Here is a 15,651-nt window from a genome sequence, read left to right as displayed (position 1 = left end):
ATGAGCAGTTGCATTTCCAGAGATATAAACTAGCTCGATCAGGAAGCCCCTGGGATGTTTGCCTAGGAGAACATGTGGAAGGACATGGGTACACGAACCAGGAAGCCGACACTGGCACTGAGACTAGGGGAGGGCATGGCTTCGGGGGGACCCTCCTGGCGGGCAGCATTGACATCTGTGCTGGACTTCTCCGTCTTTCCAGATTCACTTTCCACTCTGCTCTCAGTCCCCACAGGAGATCAGAGGAAGAGGAGGGGGTGGCGTGTGGGTATTGATTCCATATGCATTGGTCCAGGACTGGTAGCAGCTCTGTGGTTTCTAACCCGGATGCCATGCTATCCTGGGTGATTTCCACACTCCCTGACCTTGTCTTTGAAGAGTCCCTTTATTTGACCCTCTTCATATTATCCTGACTTGACTGTGCCCTCTTCTCCTTCAGGGACCTGATGGATGGGCAGAATACCATTATCTGTGTGCTTTGGGCCACGTCTTGATGTCAAAGTCTATGCTTATTCATCTCTGTGTCCCCACACCTGGCATAGTGCTTGCGGCGTGGTTCTAATAGCTAATACTTGTCAAGCATTTATTACGTACAAGGCGCTGTTACCTGTATTGACTCAAATAATCCTCACAACAATCCCGTGATCATCATCCCCATTTTATAGATGAGGAAACCAAGACACAGAGGCTGGTTAACTTGCCCCAGATCACATGCCTTGTCAGCATGTGGCACATGCCAACAGTGTGACTCTCAAACCTGCTATTGGGCTGCCTTTCTGTTTGCTGTTTGGGGAGTGATGTCTATTAGCCTCGGGAACCAAAAGAATCGGTTTCTTTGCCCACTCAGGAGCTCAGGTAGACTGGGCAGAAGGCGGAATGTAGGTCACCATGGCAACCGATCACTTGGTGCACAGCTGGTGAGCCCTTGGGGCTGAGGTTCCACTGCTGGCAGAGAAAAGGATGGGGTTGGCATGGGGCAATGTTTGAGGTACCAGATGCACTGGGAGGACTTGGAAGAATACCAGATGGGTAGATCAGGCAGGAGATTCTGGGCAGAGGTGGAAGCTTCCCGAAGCAGGTGGGAAAACTCTTGCGGTGGCCCTCGCCTTTGCTAAACCTACATCCATCTGACCCGGACCAGCCTTCTGAGGCCCTCCCCCATTTGTCTCTTGCTCCAGAGCCCAGGGTTTTAGCCTTGTCTCTAAGCCTTTCTGCAGGTCTGTGCCAACGTGCTACCTCCCAAGACCATCAGAGATGGGGGAGGAGGGTGGGGTACCCTTATCTCCTCTGCAGCCCCCCAGGTATCCACTGCCGAGGGCTGGGAGCCTCCATTCCCTGGCTGTGCAATGAGAGCACGAGCTTTTTCTCATCAACCCCTGAAGCTCCCCACTCCCCAGGGGGCCGGGGCAGGGCTGGACAGAGTGGGCAGGTCACCTCTCTGTGGTTTGTTGCAGGCCTTGACCTTCTTGACCAGAGATGAAATCCTGTGGTGAGTAGAGGGGGCCCCCTTTCCCTCCCCTTGAGCTGAAGTCTTGCCCTGGTACAGCCTCACTCTGGTCCCTGAGTATGGTCCCTGCTCAGAGCCGCAGAGTCCTGGAGACGAGGCTGGCAGTGGCCAGGCAGAGACGGACCCCAACCCTGAGGGTCCAAGGTCATGATTCCCAGGGCCTAACTACAGTTGAGTGAAAAGTCAGGCCTTAGGTTGCTATGGGATCCAAGGCAAGGTTTCTTCATAGAATCACAGAGGTGGACAGGGCCTCCCTGGGATGATGAGCAAAAGGAGGAAAGGACTTAGGAAACAGGTCTGAAGCCCATTTGGCTGCAGAATCCACTAGCTGGGTAAAGTTGATGCACTGTTGAACCTCTCACAGCCCTCCCTTCCCTCCCAAGCTTTGCTTCAGTGCCTCCCAGCACTGGGAGTGTGGGTGAGCAGTCCACAGCCCCTGTTCTCATGCAGGTGATGGCCAGTGGGGAAGGCTCCAGGCCAAGACAGCCATCATGAGGATCCCTCATGGGACTGCGGAGGGAGTAGACGGCATGGAGATGTGTGAGCGCTCGGCCCGGGGCCAAGAGCTCAACAAAAACTTGTTAGAGGAATAAAGGAGCTCACTAAGGCATTGGGGTGGGGTGGGGTGAGGTTGGAGTGAGGAGACCATCCTTAGACCCACAGGGCCTCCTCCCCTCATTGTCTCAGCTTGGACTCACCCTCCCCAGCATCACGCCCAGCCTGGAAGCCACACTTCCCACTCAGGGTGCCAGGCGGGGCAATGATTCTGCCACAGGCATGAGACTCCCCAGGCACAGATGGGGGCTGAGAGATGGCGGGGGCACAGGGAGTGACAGAGACCAGGGACAGTCACGGGGTTACATCACTTTCACTTTAAAATGAATATTTGCTCACTTTTTGAAATATAGAAAAATATGACAAAACTCCAAATAACCAGTATCCTACTACCCATACATCCCTTATTGATATTTTCTAAAAAGGAACACTTGAATAAAAATGAAAGGAAAATTTAAAAGTAATATGTGAGCATGGCTAGAAAATTCAAGTAGCTTAGAAACTTCTAAGTGAAAAGTAAATGTCAGGGGCTTCCCTGGTGGCACAGTGGTTGAGAGTCCACCTGCCGATGCAGGGGACAAAGGTTCATGCCCCAGTCCGGGAAGATCCCACATGAGGCAGAGAGGCTGGGCCCATGAGCCATGGCTGGAGCCTGTGCTCCGCAACGGGAGAGGCCACAACAGTGAGAGGCCCGCATACCGCAAAAAAAAAAAAAAAAAAAAAAAAAAAGTAAATGTCTCCCTCCCCTTCCCAGGCCTTCTCCCTGAAGATAGCCACTGTTCGCAGTTACTTTCACATCAAGGCTTCCAGAAAACATTTTCATAGATAGATCTACATAAGTATCCTTCAAAAATTTTATCCCATTCATACTGTAGTACTTACCCATTTATAGTGAAGCATCATACTGTCCTCGACCTTTCTCTTTTTTTAAGTTTTTATGTTGGCTAGTTTTACATACAGCACATAGAGATCTGCTTCATTCTTTTCAATGGCTAAGGAGCATTCTTTCTTATAAAAGATGTATCATTTATTTTACTACCCTCCCCATAATGTACACTTAAGTTGTTTATGGGTTTTAGTTCTACCAAGAATGCTATAGTAGACAAACATTTATGTATGAAGAGCTTATCCAACAGGTCAGATTAAATCCATAAGAGAGAGTTCTAGCTGTAGAAATGCTGGGCAAAGGGTGGGTATGTTTAAAATGTTGACAGGGATGACAGGATTGTCCTGTACCAATTTATTTTCTCACCACTTGAGCATGAGCATGCCTGCTCCTCTCTCCATCCAGAAAGTTCAAAGACTCTCACATGGTCTTCTCTGGGTCGCTAGGGCTCCTCACATGTGCCTCATGCGCCTTGTCTCAGGGAGCTTCTGGAGCCTCCATTAAAATTAATAAGTTGGGCTTTCCTGGTGGCGCAGTGGTTGAGAGTCGGCCTGCCGATGTAGGGGACATGGGTTCGTGCCCCAATCTGGGAAGATCCCACATGCGGCGGAGCGGCTGGGCCCGTGAGCTATGGCCGCTGAGCCTGTGTGTCCGGAGCCTGTGCTCCGCAACGGGAGAGGCCACAACAGTGAGAGGCCCGCATACCGCAAAAAAAAAAAAAAAAAAAAAAAAAAAAAAAAATTAATAAGTAAACTAAGTTCTCCATTAAAACTAGTAAGTAAACTAAAAAAAAAGGAAGACAAGGGAACCAGGAAACAGAGGATGTCAAACAATGGAATTACAAAGATGACAGTGAAGAGAAGCCCACGATAATGGTGCATGCAGGCCTGAAATGGTGCAGGCCTGAAAAGCCATGAGTCCAGATTAGAATTAAAGAGTTTGGGGTTCCAAGAGTGATGTCCCCAAGAAAACAAAGTGAACCTATAGGTGGTGTAATGTATATAACCGTATTGAGAGGAACTTTACAGTTCTGCAGAAAGTCTGGGGATGAAATAACGATAGAAACACTGAAACCTAAGCAAAAGGAAGACAAAGTGATGATTAACTCTGGGAAAAACAAAGAGTCTTGCAAGAAAGAAAAATGTAATCACGTTGCACTAGGGAACTCAGCTGTGAGCAATGTTTGAATAATACATACATAATATGTAATAATATATATAAATGTAAAAATAATATGTATATAATAATAACATAAACACTGAATTTTTATTCAGGCAAATCGTCTTATATTGGGAGGTTAGGGGAAGGAGAAGTAGTATACAGAGAGAGATAAATTCTCTCTTTTTTTTTTTTTTTTTTCTTGCAGTATGCGGGCCTCTCACTGTTGTGGCCTCTCTCGTTGCGGAGCACAGGCTCCGGACGCGCAGGCCCAGCGGCCATGGCTCACGGGCCTAGCCGCTCCGCGGCATGTGGGATCTTCCCGGACCGGGGCACGAACCTGTGTCCCCTGCATTGGCAGGCGGACTCTCAACCACTGTGCCACCAGGGAAGCCCTCTCTCTTTTTTTTAATAGTAAGAGGACACAAAATAAAGTCTATAATGAAAAAAATACCAATAAACGGCAGTATCAGCACTGTCTTTAGAAATACTATGCAAATATTAAGGAAAAACCAAGAGAAATAGCAAATTTTTTTTTAAATGCTGCCTCTGGAGAGCAGGGGTAAAAAGTTGGTGTAGGATACTGGGTATTAGTGATATTAATTGTGAGCCTTATAGTGCTATTGGCTTTTTTAACCTATGTATCTGTCTTACTTTGGTAAACTAGACTGGTATATATAGGATGCTACAGTTTTTGTAAAATAAAGTGTTATACATACATGCATATGCACACACACACAGAGAATATCTTAGGAAGGGGACACACACGCGCGCGCGCATGCGCTGATCTTAGGTCAGCTCCTTGGAGGGGACCTGGGCAGTGACTACCTTAGGGTTAGCGTGGATGCACTGCCTGTAACGTGAAGGGGCAACTTTGATACGGGTGCCCAGCAGCACTTGCCGTGGCTTAGGGAGCAGATGGTACGAGATGCTCAGGGGAGGAAGCAGCCATCATGGGCTGCCACTGCCAAGTTGAGCCAGACTAAGCTCTGATCACTTTTGAACAATTTTCCGACATCACCTCTGACAATGTGCTGTGATTTTCCTACAAATGTGACAAAGAAATGTGGCTTGGTTGACAGTACACTTGGATGGAGTTAGCCAGTTGAAAAAAAGTAACCAAGAGACTGATAAACAGAGGTAATCTTTGCAGGAGAGGGCCTCTGCCCTTGTCTAAATGCTTTCCCACCTGTGACTTGCATAGGGCATAAAGGCCTGGTCACTGGATCTGCAGATGACACATAATGGGAGGGGCAGACCACACGTGACAGCTTCTTCCCCGTCCAGGGCTGCCTTGGCTCAGCTCTCCAAGAAGGGGTCTGTCCACCCTAAATTTCTAGCCTGTGGGAATCTTCTTTCACATCCCATTGGTCTCTGAAAAGAGCAGTGTCCCTTTCATTCTCAGCTTTCAGGTCAGCCTTCTATGACTTCTGGTTAAATTTTCTGCCCTAGAAACTCCTGCCTTCCAGATGTCTCTTTGGGCTCAGTGCACTGGCCCTCCAGGGCCCTCATCTTCAGCTGGGGCTCTAGACCCAGGGTCTGGGACCTGACTCAAAAAGGGCACGTGTGGCTTCCTTTAGACCTCTGTGGCTGGGCCTGGGTCAGCCCAACTCAGTTTGAGCAATTTGGATTATGTTGTATCACTCAGGGATGGCTCCTGACATAATGTAGGGCTCGGGGTGGATCTGATGTGGGACCCTGAAGCCTTGCCCCTAGCTCCTGCTCAGGCTGACCTGGCCATAAGGCCCCTCTATCCTCTTAGCAACCTTGAGGTCCCCAGAATTTTCAGTCTCCAGGCCCTGTCCTGCCCGTTAGCACCTGGTCCTCCTGGAGCACCAGAAGGTCAGCAGGCAGAGTGGTTACACGCTTGCTTCCTGGAAGCCAAAGGCTGGAGTTCGAGGCTCAGCTTCACCATTTACTTGCTGTGTGATCTTGAGTGAGTTTCTTACCCGCAGTGAGCCTCAGTTTCCACACTTACAAAAAGTATCATATGTATCAACCTCACATGATTGTTATTAGGACAATTAGATGGTCAAATCTGTGTCAGGAGTTAGAGCAGTGCCTGGCACAGGGATCAGTGCTGAGACTGTGGTAGCTATTATTTTCATGGTATCATCACCTCCTTTTTGCAAATGAGGAAACTGGCTCAGAGAAATGAAGTGATTTGCCCAAAGTCACACAGCTTGGAAGGAGCAGATCATAGGACTAAAAGCCACATTTTTCAAGCTAAAGATAGGGCCATTTATAAAATACCTGCAGGCCATTCCATGGGGCAAAGAACAATTGACCCCATGGGATGGAAGTGAAGCCCAGGTCGGGGAGCCCAGGCTGGGGTGGAAGGTGTGGAACTGGGGGCTTTCACTGGAGCTGGGTTCTCAGTCCTGCCTGTATAATACAAATACAGAAGCATGTAGAACCTAAAGGGGCCTGGGCCCCATGCTAGCCTTGAATGAGAATCTCTAGAGCTGAGTACGGATACTTTCACAAGCTCCTCATATGATTCTAATGTGGGACCCAGTAGAAAAAGGCTAAATTGGAGGGCCTCAGAGGCAAGGGTTTGGACAGGATGCCAGAGAGGGGTCCAGAATGCCTGAACTGGAGGATGGAGGGGGGTGACTGAGACTCATTGTACAGAGGGCAAACGGAGGCCCAGAGTGGACATGGCAGGTCCAAGTCCCACAGAGCCAGAGCAGTGGAGCTGGTCTCCTCCCGGGCTCAGCCTCCGAGCCTGCAGACAGCCCCTCCCCTTGTCTGGCTAGGTGTGGCAGGGAGATGCAGCTTGGGCTGCTTGTTTTCTGGCAGGCGGGATGTGTGAGTTTTTCAAATGGCTTTGACTTTTGAGTCTATTAGGGATTAATTCAGAGCTCCATTTAGAGCTAGCTGATCCATATTTGGAGGAGCAGAACATTTTGTGGCAGTCGAGACGCAGCCACGATTCATCTGCAGGCAGCCCACCCACTTGGCAGCCTGGGAAGGCATGAAGTCTGGGCAGGGCCCTCTCACAGCACCCCCTAACCCAGAAGGCTCTTCAGGGTGGGGGTTGGGCTGAGAGCCTTTCACCGGGGTGGGAGGTGGACCCTTCAGAGGTGGGCAGTACAGCCCAAAGAGCCTGGCTTAGGGTTCAGACCCCACTCTACCTCTTCCAAGCTGCATGACCTTGGGGAGACCCCTTCAACTCTCTGAGCCCCGGTTTACGCATCTATGGAAATGATCACCCCAATACCTCTCACGCAGGGTTGCTGGGAAGATTCAATGAGCTAATATGCTTGAATGCACTCAGCACACAGAGCTTGGGAAACAAGAAGGCGGGTGGTAACGGCAGTGGAGGTTCCTTCTTTCCCCCCTGCAGTCCTTCTGAGACCCCCCTCTCTGGGCTCCTGGGGAAGGAGCTTTGGCGTCTGCAGCTCTGGCTTCACGCTTACCCCTGTGTGACCTTAGGCAAGGCCAGTTAGTTTACCTCCTTGAGCCTCAGTTTCCTCATTTGTAAAAGTGAGATAATGGTCCCTACCTTTCAAGATTGTTCTGCAGGTTCCACGAATAACGTCCATGTGAGCTGGCAGTGTGCAGCAGTCACTCCCAGTGGGGGACCAGGCTGGGGGATGGCGGGAGTAGCCCACCCTGGGCAACGGCCATACAGGTGCCCGGCCTCAGAGAAGTCTTAAAAATTAATAAAATGTACTGAAAGTCAGTCTGCTTTTTATCACCCCACAGCAGCAATTCTAACAATGACAGTGATCAAATGCTCCTTTGGACTGGGGCAGACCACTGCCAGCGCCCCTTCCCCTTGCAGGCCACTGGACCCTCCAGGTGCGATGGCTCTCCTCTCCTCCTTGCTGTCCTTCAGTGTCCCTCCTCCCACCCATACTTTCCTGGAGGCTGTCTCTCCTCCCCCATTTCACACCCCGCTTCTTGGCTCCCTCCCCAACTTGTCGGTATAAAGTCTCTGGCAACAGTTGGGGCCCCATACAAGGCTGACAGAGTTCATTCTCCAGAATGTGGACTGGGAGGGCCACAGGATGAGGGCTTCCTCTCCTGGCCAGGGGCAGAGTTCTCTCCTGCCTGCTTCCTCTTAGTGCTCACACAGCCATTTCCCCCTCTACCTGCCTGTGCCTTGTAAACAAAATCCCTTGGAGTGGTGAGGAGGCCTGCAGACACACATTGATTATTGGATCGATGGGGACAGTTGTTCAGTCCCACGGTCTGGAATCAGCTCGCTGGCCTCGGGTGGCTGTGTGATTTGCTGGCTGCAGGCAGCGGGGTTCTAATCCTGACTCGGCCACACCCACCGAGCGACCTCTTTTCTCTGAGCTGAGTTGAGGGTGGGGCTGGACAGATGGCCTGGGATGGCATGCTGGCATCCCCAAGGCCCTGCTGGTTTCTCCATCGTAAATGAGGGACTGGAGCGAGAGAGAACAGAAGTCCCTTCCGGTGCACTTGTAGATTGTGTTCAGGCTACAGAGCGCATTCACATACCTTTCCTCGAGCCTGGCGTATCTTTGCATCCACCACGGTGCGCTGGGCACACTGGAGCACCAGGGATGTTTCTGGAAGGGTGGAATGATCTATAACTGCTTTCTCTGTGTCAGTTAATTCTGAGTCCCCTTCCTCCAAAGAGAGTCCGCGGGAGTGGGGACCTGCCGGTCCCCACTCCCAGCCCACCACGCCTCTCTTCTTAGCATCCACGACTCCTTCCTGAAGCTCTGTCCCCCCGGGAAGTACTACAAGGAGGCCACCTTGACCATGGACCAGGTCAGCTCCCTGCCAGCTCTGAGGGTGAGTCCACGGGGTGGGGTGGAGGGGGTGGGGGCGGCCTCACTGGGATCTGCTGAGGCGCGGAAAGCGCTGGTCTCAGTGTCCTCACCTGTGAAATGGGTGGAGTGGTGGGGCGGCTCAGATTCCACGTGCTCCCTGAGGCCCTGTGCACTCCAACAGGCTGTGCTTTGCACGAGCTGCCAATCTTTTAGGGACCGTCCTTGAGCTTTTGTTCCTGTTGTGAAAAGAGCTTGCCCTTCCCCCAGGGTGCCTGGAAGAGCCCAGAGGTGCACGATAAAAGGGCTCCCCAATCACTGCTGAGATTTTAATTAAACTTTGTGCAAAGCATAGAGAGGCAATGCCAGGTTAACAAATCACAGCAGTGTCAGGCTTCCTGATTTTTCATTCGGATCTTGGCAGAATAATGGTTTGAAGGTGTCATTGTACGATGAGAACCCATCTTCATTTCTGTCTGGAACAAGACAGGCTCAGAGAGCTGTGGGAGCCTCTTTAAAGAGGGCGGGGGCGGGGTGGCAGGAGGGGTTCTGAGGGAGAGACGCTGGGCGGGGGAGGGTCGGCCCCTCCGAAGTGACAGACCTGCTCTAGGGCAGAGACCGAGAAGGAACACAGAGCCCGGGACTTGCAGTAGAGTCCGGAACTGAGGAGACAAGGGAACCAGAAGGGGTGTGGGATCTCTGGGGGAGCTGGGAGCAGAATCCTCAAAAAGGTGACATCATTGGAGAATGTGTCTGTCCCAGATGCAAAATGGGGAGCCTGTCCTCCGGGGACCCCCTCCTCACACACACACAGCCCTGCACACCCTCACCCCCGCAAACACTCAATCACAAGGTGGGGGACTTCTCTCAGACCTAGACTGTCCACTCCGGGAGCCAGGCTGAGGGGCAGCCCAAAGGCAAGGCTGCATGGGGAGCTTCTGACCTCCCCTCCCTGGACGGGCGGTGGTGTCACTGTTCGGTGCCAGAATATCTGAATGCTAAGCTTGGAAAGAAACTTAGAAACCACCAGTCTAGTCACTTTGCAATGTTCTTCACTCTGGTTTTATCCATCGGAAAACTGAGTCCCCAAGAGGGAAACAGCTCAGCCAGGGCCACATGACACGGCAGAGCCTGGAAGTCAGGCAGGACTCTGACCCCTCGGCCGGGCCTGCACTTCCAATCAGGGCTTGGCTCGGGGCTGACATGTGTCTGGGGCTGTCAGGCGCCCTGGGGAGCAGCTGGCAAAGACCCTCCCTAGAGGGCTGGCACGGAGGGTGCTGCATGACCAGTGGCCCCAGCACTCTGGATGGACCCAGCACACCCTAGTCACGCTTGGGGGCTCTGATCTGAGCCCCAGAGGAGAAAGCACTGGACTAGGTCAGAGGGCTGGGTCCGGGCCCAGCTCCATCACACTCCACGGATGACACATCTCCCCTCTAAGTTTAATCTCCGGTCTGTAAAACAATATGCACACCCTGTGCTGTGTAACAGACCTTGCAAGGATGAGCCATGGTCCTCTGCAGCCTCCATTTTGCTCGCCATCCTCTCCCTTTTCTTCCACCTGGGGTCTGGGGTGGGGCCACCAAGGCTGGAGAAGAATGGAGGAGGGGCAGATGGGCAGGAGCGCTTGGGCAACAACCCTGGGTGGTCTGGGGTCTGCTTGTCCGCGGGCTCATCATTTGGCAGACAAGGGCTGGGGGCCGATGCAGCAGAAATGTCAGGCTGCTGTAAAGTGCTGTGATGTGTGAGGGTCTGTGGGCGGACCACCGGCCCAGGGCAAGGCCACAATCTGGATCATCTCTGGAGCCCTAGAGCCCCAGGAGCTTGTTCACTGGACAGTGGCTGGGGACTGAGATGGGGTCTTGGGATGAGATTAATTTTACATTTCTTATTTCATCCTTCTAAACGGTCATTATTTTATTCTATCCTACAAATAAAAACCACATCATTGCAGAAAAACTGGAAAACACAGACAGAAAAGCAAAAATATGGTAAAAATCATCATGTAGCCTACCTCAAGGTATGACTGTCATGATCATCCTGCCTTATTTCTTTCCACACTTTTTTTTTAATGTGGATATATAAGTGTTTATTGGGATCACACTGACTTTTTTGCTTGTTGCTTTTTTTTTCTTCCCCATTTTGGTTTCTTTGTTGCTTTTCCAACTGGTTCTGAACAACCAGTACCATTTCATGAATTGAGGACACTGAGCCTTTGCCACATCTAGAGAACTAGGGGACAGGGCATAGGGCCAGGACCGGAAGAGCTGGCTTTGAACTCACTTGCTAGGCAAGTGATCTCAAGCAAGTCACTTCACAAAAGGAATGATTGAGGGTGAGGGGGAAGCAAATAGACTCCAGCAAAAGACTAGGAGGGAGGGGTGCAGCGTGGAGCTGTTTTCCTGCAAGTGAAAGGCCTGGCTCTAGGTGCTCCCAGGCATAGGCATGGGTCCAAGGCCGTAGGTTTCTCCACAGTAGAAGGAAGCACTTTGTAATCATCAGAGCTGCATGCAGAGGGAATGAGCTCCCTGTCCCTGATGGGCACCAAGGAGGGGCTGGCCAAGCATTCAGCTGGGGTGCTCTAGCACACACCTGGGTATCAGAGGAGACTGGACTGCATGCACTGGTGCCCTCCTCACCCTCCGAGTCTGAGGTTCTGATTCTGCCCTGGAGCTTGGTCTTACTCTCCTTTGTGTCCTCTACCACAGTGTGTCCCAGACTTTGGACTTCATAGTCCGATAAAATCCAACCACTCAAAAATTTATTATTTTGAGGAAGGAATAGCTAGAAATGCCAACTTTCCAATTTTGCCAAGTAAGGACTTAAAACGTGTCTCCACAATCATCATTTCATTTTTAAAAGGTGTTCATTTTAGAACAAAAACGTAAGAAGGATCTAATCCCAGAAGCAATAACAGTTCTCTCCACACACATCCCTTTTTGTTCTTATTTTTCTCCCTCTGTTACTGGTTGTCAGGAACTTTGCCCCTGATCATGCCTGGTCCTCAGACTAGCATTTGGGGTTTTAGATCCAGGACTCAAGTTTCCTTCTGTGCCTTTCCTATCTTGGTCGAAGCAGAAAGCTGACTTCCCAAAAGGAGCAAGGAGAGGGTTGGCGGGAGGTGGGGCCCCAAGTGTCCCCGTGTCCTCTGCGGCCCCAAGGATGGGAGCTGGGTGACTCACCCTGCCCAGAACACATCTCTGGAAAAGCATTGAGAACGGGGCCCCAGGGAGCTCTGGGTACTGGTATTACTTGGCTCAGGGTCCTGAGTGATCTGGGAAGAAAGTTCTGTTTTCTTAACTTGGATTCACTCGTGGAAAAAGTAGGTTGGTTAATATTGGGAAGCGTCTGTCTGTCAGCGGAGGGCAAAGCAAGAGCGGCCTGGGCAGCAGAGGCTAGCGGAAAAGCCTGGCCACAGGAAGGCCCTGCTGGGCCAGGATGCACTGCCCCTTTTTACGGAGAAGTTTCTGTTTTCTTTTTGTCTGCCGCTCTGTTTGGTGTATTTAGAAGTGAATTAGCTCAGTGTTTCTGTTCTTGTAAATAACGATCTTGCTTTCTGTAAACACGGATGAGGAGTGGCATGGTGTGACCCGCCTGGGTTTCTAGTTTCTGGGATCAGGACAGCCAGCAGCAAGACCTGGGGGGAAGATACTGGGGTCTCACAGGGGGTCTGGTGGAAGCTCCCACACTGAACAGGGCCACCGCTCACCTCCGGCCTCTTCCCACCTCCCTTTCTGGGGTTCCTGCAGGCAGATGGTCTGTGCACAGCCTGGTGCCTACTACGTTTTATCCCAGCATCAACTCTGTAAAAGCACTGAGAGGTTTGGGAACCCGTCCGAGGTGTCAGGAGACGTTCCAGGTATGGCTCCTAAGGTTTCAGCTCCAGCTTGGTTTCCATCTATCCCCAGTTTTTCTGAGCCTTTCGGAGGCCTGCTTATAGGCTGCTTAGAATAGCTTGCAATAAACTCACTCCCATCTCTTCTCGCGTATATTTCATCTTCCTCCCTTTGCTCTTTCTCCTGGGAGCTTTCCTCAACTTTATCTTCATGTCCAATTTAGTTTTTCACTTCTGCCATCATGATTTTCGTTTCCAAGGGCTCATTTTTATTCTCTGTTTATTTCTCTTTCTTTTAATAGTATGCTCTCATTTTTACTGGATGTAATGTCTTCTCCAATTTGTAATCCAAGGTGTTTTTTCCACTAGCTTGTTTGGGTCACCATCTCTCACGTCAGAAGCCTTCCTTGGGTACTTGGTAACTGTCTGCTCATAATTAAGAGTGGGAGGTGGTTGCTAAAAAGCTGTTTCAGAGCTCCAGTCTCTGGGTGGGGTTCATCGACTGGGAGCTTCCCTGAAGGGTGAGCTGAAGGGGCCATTTCTTGAGGAGGGTCAAGAACAGGAGTAAAGTTCTGGCTGTCAGGATCCTGGAGCTCAGCTGGGGAAGAATCACTGGGTAACTGCTGCTATTCCCCTGTGTCCTCTCTGCCTTTGTGGGTCACGCCTCTAAAGACTGCTTTACTATAATTTTAGTGGGTGTCGGAAGGGAATGAAAATAGATGCAAGGGTTCAACCTGCTATCTTTATCCAGGATAGACACCTGCATTCCTGATGTTCAGTAATACGTTTCAAAAATGTTTCCAAAACACCTACTCCTCATTGTTGCTGTCTCAGAATCTTCCACACAGACAGCAGCTGCCCCCAAACATTTCTCCTGGAGAGCTCTCCACGTCCCACCTCCCAGATGCTCCACTTGGCTGGTATCCTCAGAGCCTCACTCCCTGCTCTCCCCTCCCGTCCCCACACCACCCTCCAGCCCAGCCAGGCTGCTCGGGGAGCCCCCTCCCTCCCCACGGACCCCTGGGAAAGGTCACTCTTTGTCCTGTTGATTATCAGAGGGCAATTCCCACGGAGCAGAGACATTTTTTGGAGTCTGATGGATAGGGCTTCCCACACCCGGTCCTTATCCATTCACCCCAGAAGCAGTTATTAAGCATTTACTACATGTTGTATACGGAGTGAGGTCTTGGGGGCTAGGAAGGCCTTTTCTCAGCAAATTCAGGGATAAGAAGAAACAGGAGAATCACAAGCCTTGGGGGCTTTGCAGAGCTCAGATTCTCGACTCCGGTGCCCAATGCTGGGACCCAGAGAGGCTCACAAAGGCTACAAGGTGGGCACAGTCCCTCCCAGAGAGACTCAGCCCAAGACACCTTGGTCATGCTGTTGGCGTCCCCTCCCAACTTCTTAGAATGCTGTGCGGCTTCTGGGGCAGTCAGGCAAGTCTGGGCACAGCACCCCTCCCCAGGGGCCGGGGAAGGACCTCCCTAGTACTGTCCTGTGGCTGGGCCAGGGTCAGGGCTCAGCACTTGGGCGCTGCACTCAACTCTCCCGGCAGCCCTCGGCTGGCTGAGTTATTATCTGCATTGACAGCTGGGGAAGCAGAGGGTCAAAGGGGGTAAGCAACTGGTCCAGTGAAAACTCTGTTATTATAAATGACCATCCTGCCTCGTCTGGCGGAGTCTCTGGCTGGAAGGGGTCCGAAAGGCCTTTGGGTTCTCTTCCTCCATGGGTGATGGCACACCCAGGAAGAATTTGAATCCACCTGTCCATGTGAGAAGAGGTTGGGGTGGAGGGACCGCAGTGACTGACACTGGGGGTCTTCCTAGTGCAGTTTTGGACCAGCTTTGTTGGAGCCTTTTCATGGCCGCCTTGACAGATGAAAAATCTAAGGCCCACAGATTGGACATGACTGTCCAAGGTCAAGGGCCCGTCAGAGCCTGAGCCAAGGTTAGAACCCACACCTCCCGCGCCAGCCAGGCTATTTCCATGCTCCACGTTCTGAATTCCCACCACATCCTCGGGAAGCTCCGACTGAGATTTGATCCCTGCTGAGGAGCTGGCCTGCCTGCCCCTAACATTCACCTCTTAGCTCCCATGAGCTCGGGGCTGTCCTCTGAGTGCACCGCATTCAACCGGAGAGCAGAGAACTGGGCAAGGAGGGAAGGCAGCAGGCCAGGAGCGGGTGGGGCTCTCTTGCTCACCCACAGCCCAGGCCAGGACAGCTGGACCCAGTGATAATCCTCATGCTGTATTTAGACCACTGCCCTGAACCCCTCCCTCCCCTTAGATATTCTCCCTGGCTTGTTGAAAAAACAAAGAAGCAGATTGGATGGTTATAGCAATTCTACTTTCCAGCCCCAAATGTCCACTGACATTAGTCGAGCGCCTCTTGGTTACAAGTCCTGTTCGTACTCTGCCTTGTTTGCTTCTCACCACGTCTGTGAAGCACAGCGTACCTCCCTACGCTACAGGCGAGGAGGCCGAGTCTAAGTTAAAAGCTCTATCCACAGCCCCACAATTGGAAAAATGCATTTGCATCCAAGACCTGTTTGTTCTCCATACGTCTTCATCTACTAGGGAGGATGAAGTCAAGGTTTCCAAGCAGGCAACACGTGTGGGTGTGTGTATGTATGTCTACATGTGTGTACCTGTAGCAGGGGGAGGAAGGAGAATGGGAAGGAGCTGGCGGTCTGGACAGTTGGTGATTGAAGGGGGAATGGCTTTCCCATCTCCGCTGGGTCACCCGCCAAGCCCACCCTTGGGTGGCAGATGACACATGTGTGTCTCGTGTACTAGGGAGGTTTGCACTTAGGTCCAACTCGTGCGGGAGGGCCCCTCCCAGAGCCCAGCCTCTCAGGCTCCTGAGGCAGGCCTGGGAATTGTCGGATTCCCTAGTCCCCAAGCCAGGCCCCACCCCTAGTGCCCGGACTCCCGCGTGAACAAATGTTCCACTGAGAAAGGA

The 15,651-nt window shown here is 51.6% G+C and overlaps 1 protein-coding gene across 1 annotated transcript in view; it reads left to right on the top strand.

The window, feature by feature from the left end:
• The first annotated feature begins 971 nt into the window (after nucleotides 1-971).
• CIB4 (calcium and integrin binding family member 4) overlaps nucleotides 972-15,651 on the top strand; it is a 47,230-nt gene continuing 32,550 nt past the window's right edge. Inside the window, exons 1-3 of the mRNA XM_060117856.1 lie at nucleotides 972-1,022; nucleotides 1,452-1,489; nucleotides 8,783-8,879. Of these exons, the coding sequence (XP_059973839.1) occupies nucleotides 972-1,022; nucleotides 1,452-1,489; nucleotides 8,783-8,879 (186 nt within the window). The remainder of the gene's footprint in view (nucleotides 1,023-1,451; nucleotides 1,490-8,782; nucleotides 8,880-15,651) is intronic.

This window comes from Mesoplodon densirostris, chromosome 14 (assembly GCF_025265405.1).
Source record: "Mesoplodon densirostris isolate mMesDen1 chromosome 14, mMesDen1 primary haplotype, whole genome shotgun sequence".
In the NCBI taxonomy this organism is placed as follows: domain Eukaryota; kingdom Metazoa; phylum Chordata; class Mammalia; order Artiodactyla; family Ziphiidae; genus Mesoplodon; species Mesoplodon densirostris.
Note: the sequence above shows the minus strand (reverse complement) of the source record. Positions and strands in the feature narration are given on the sequence as shown.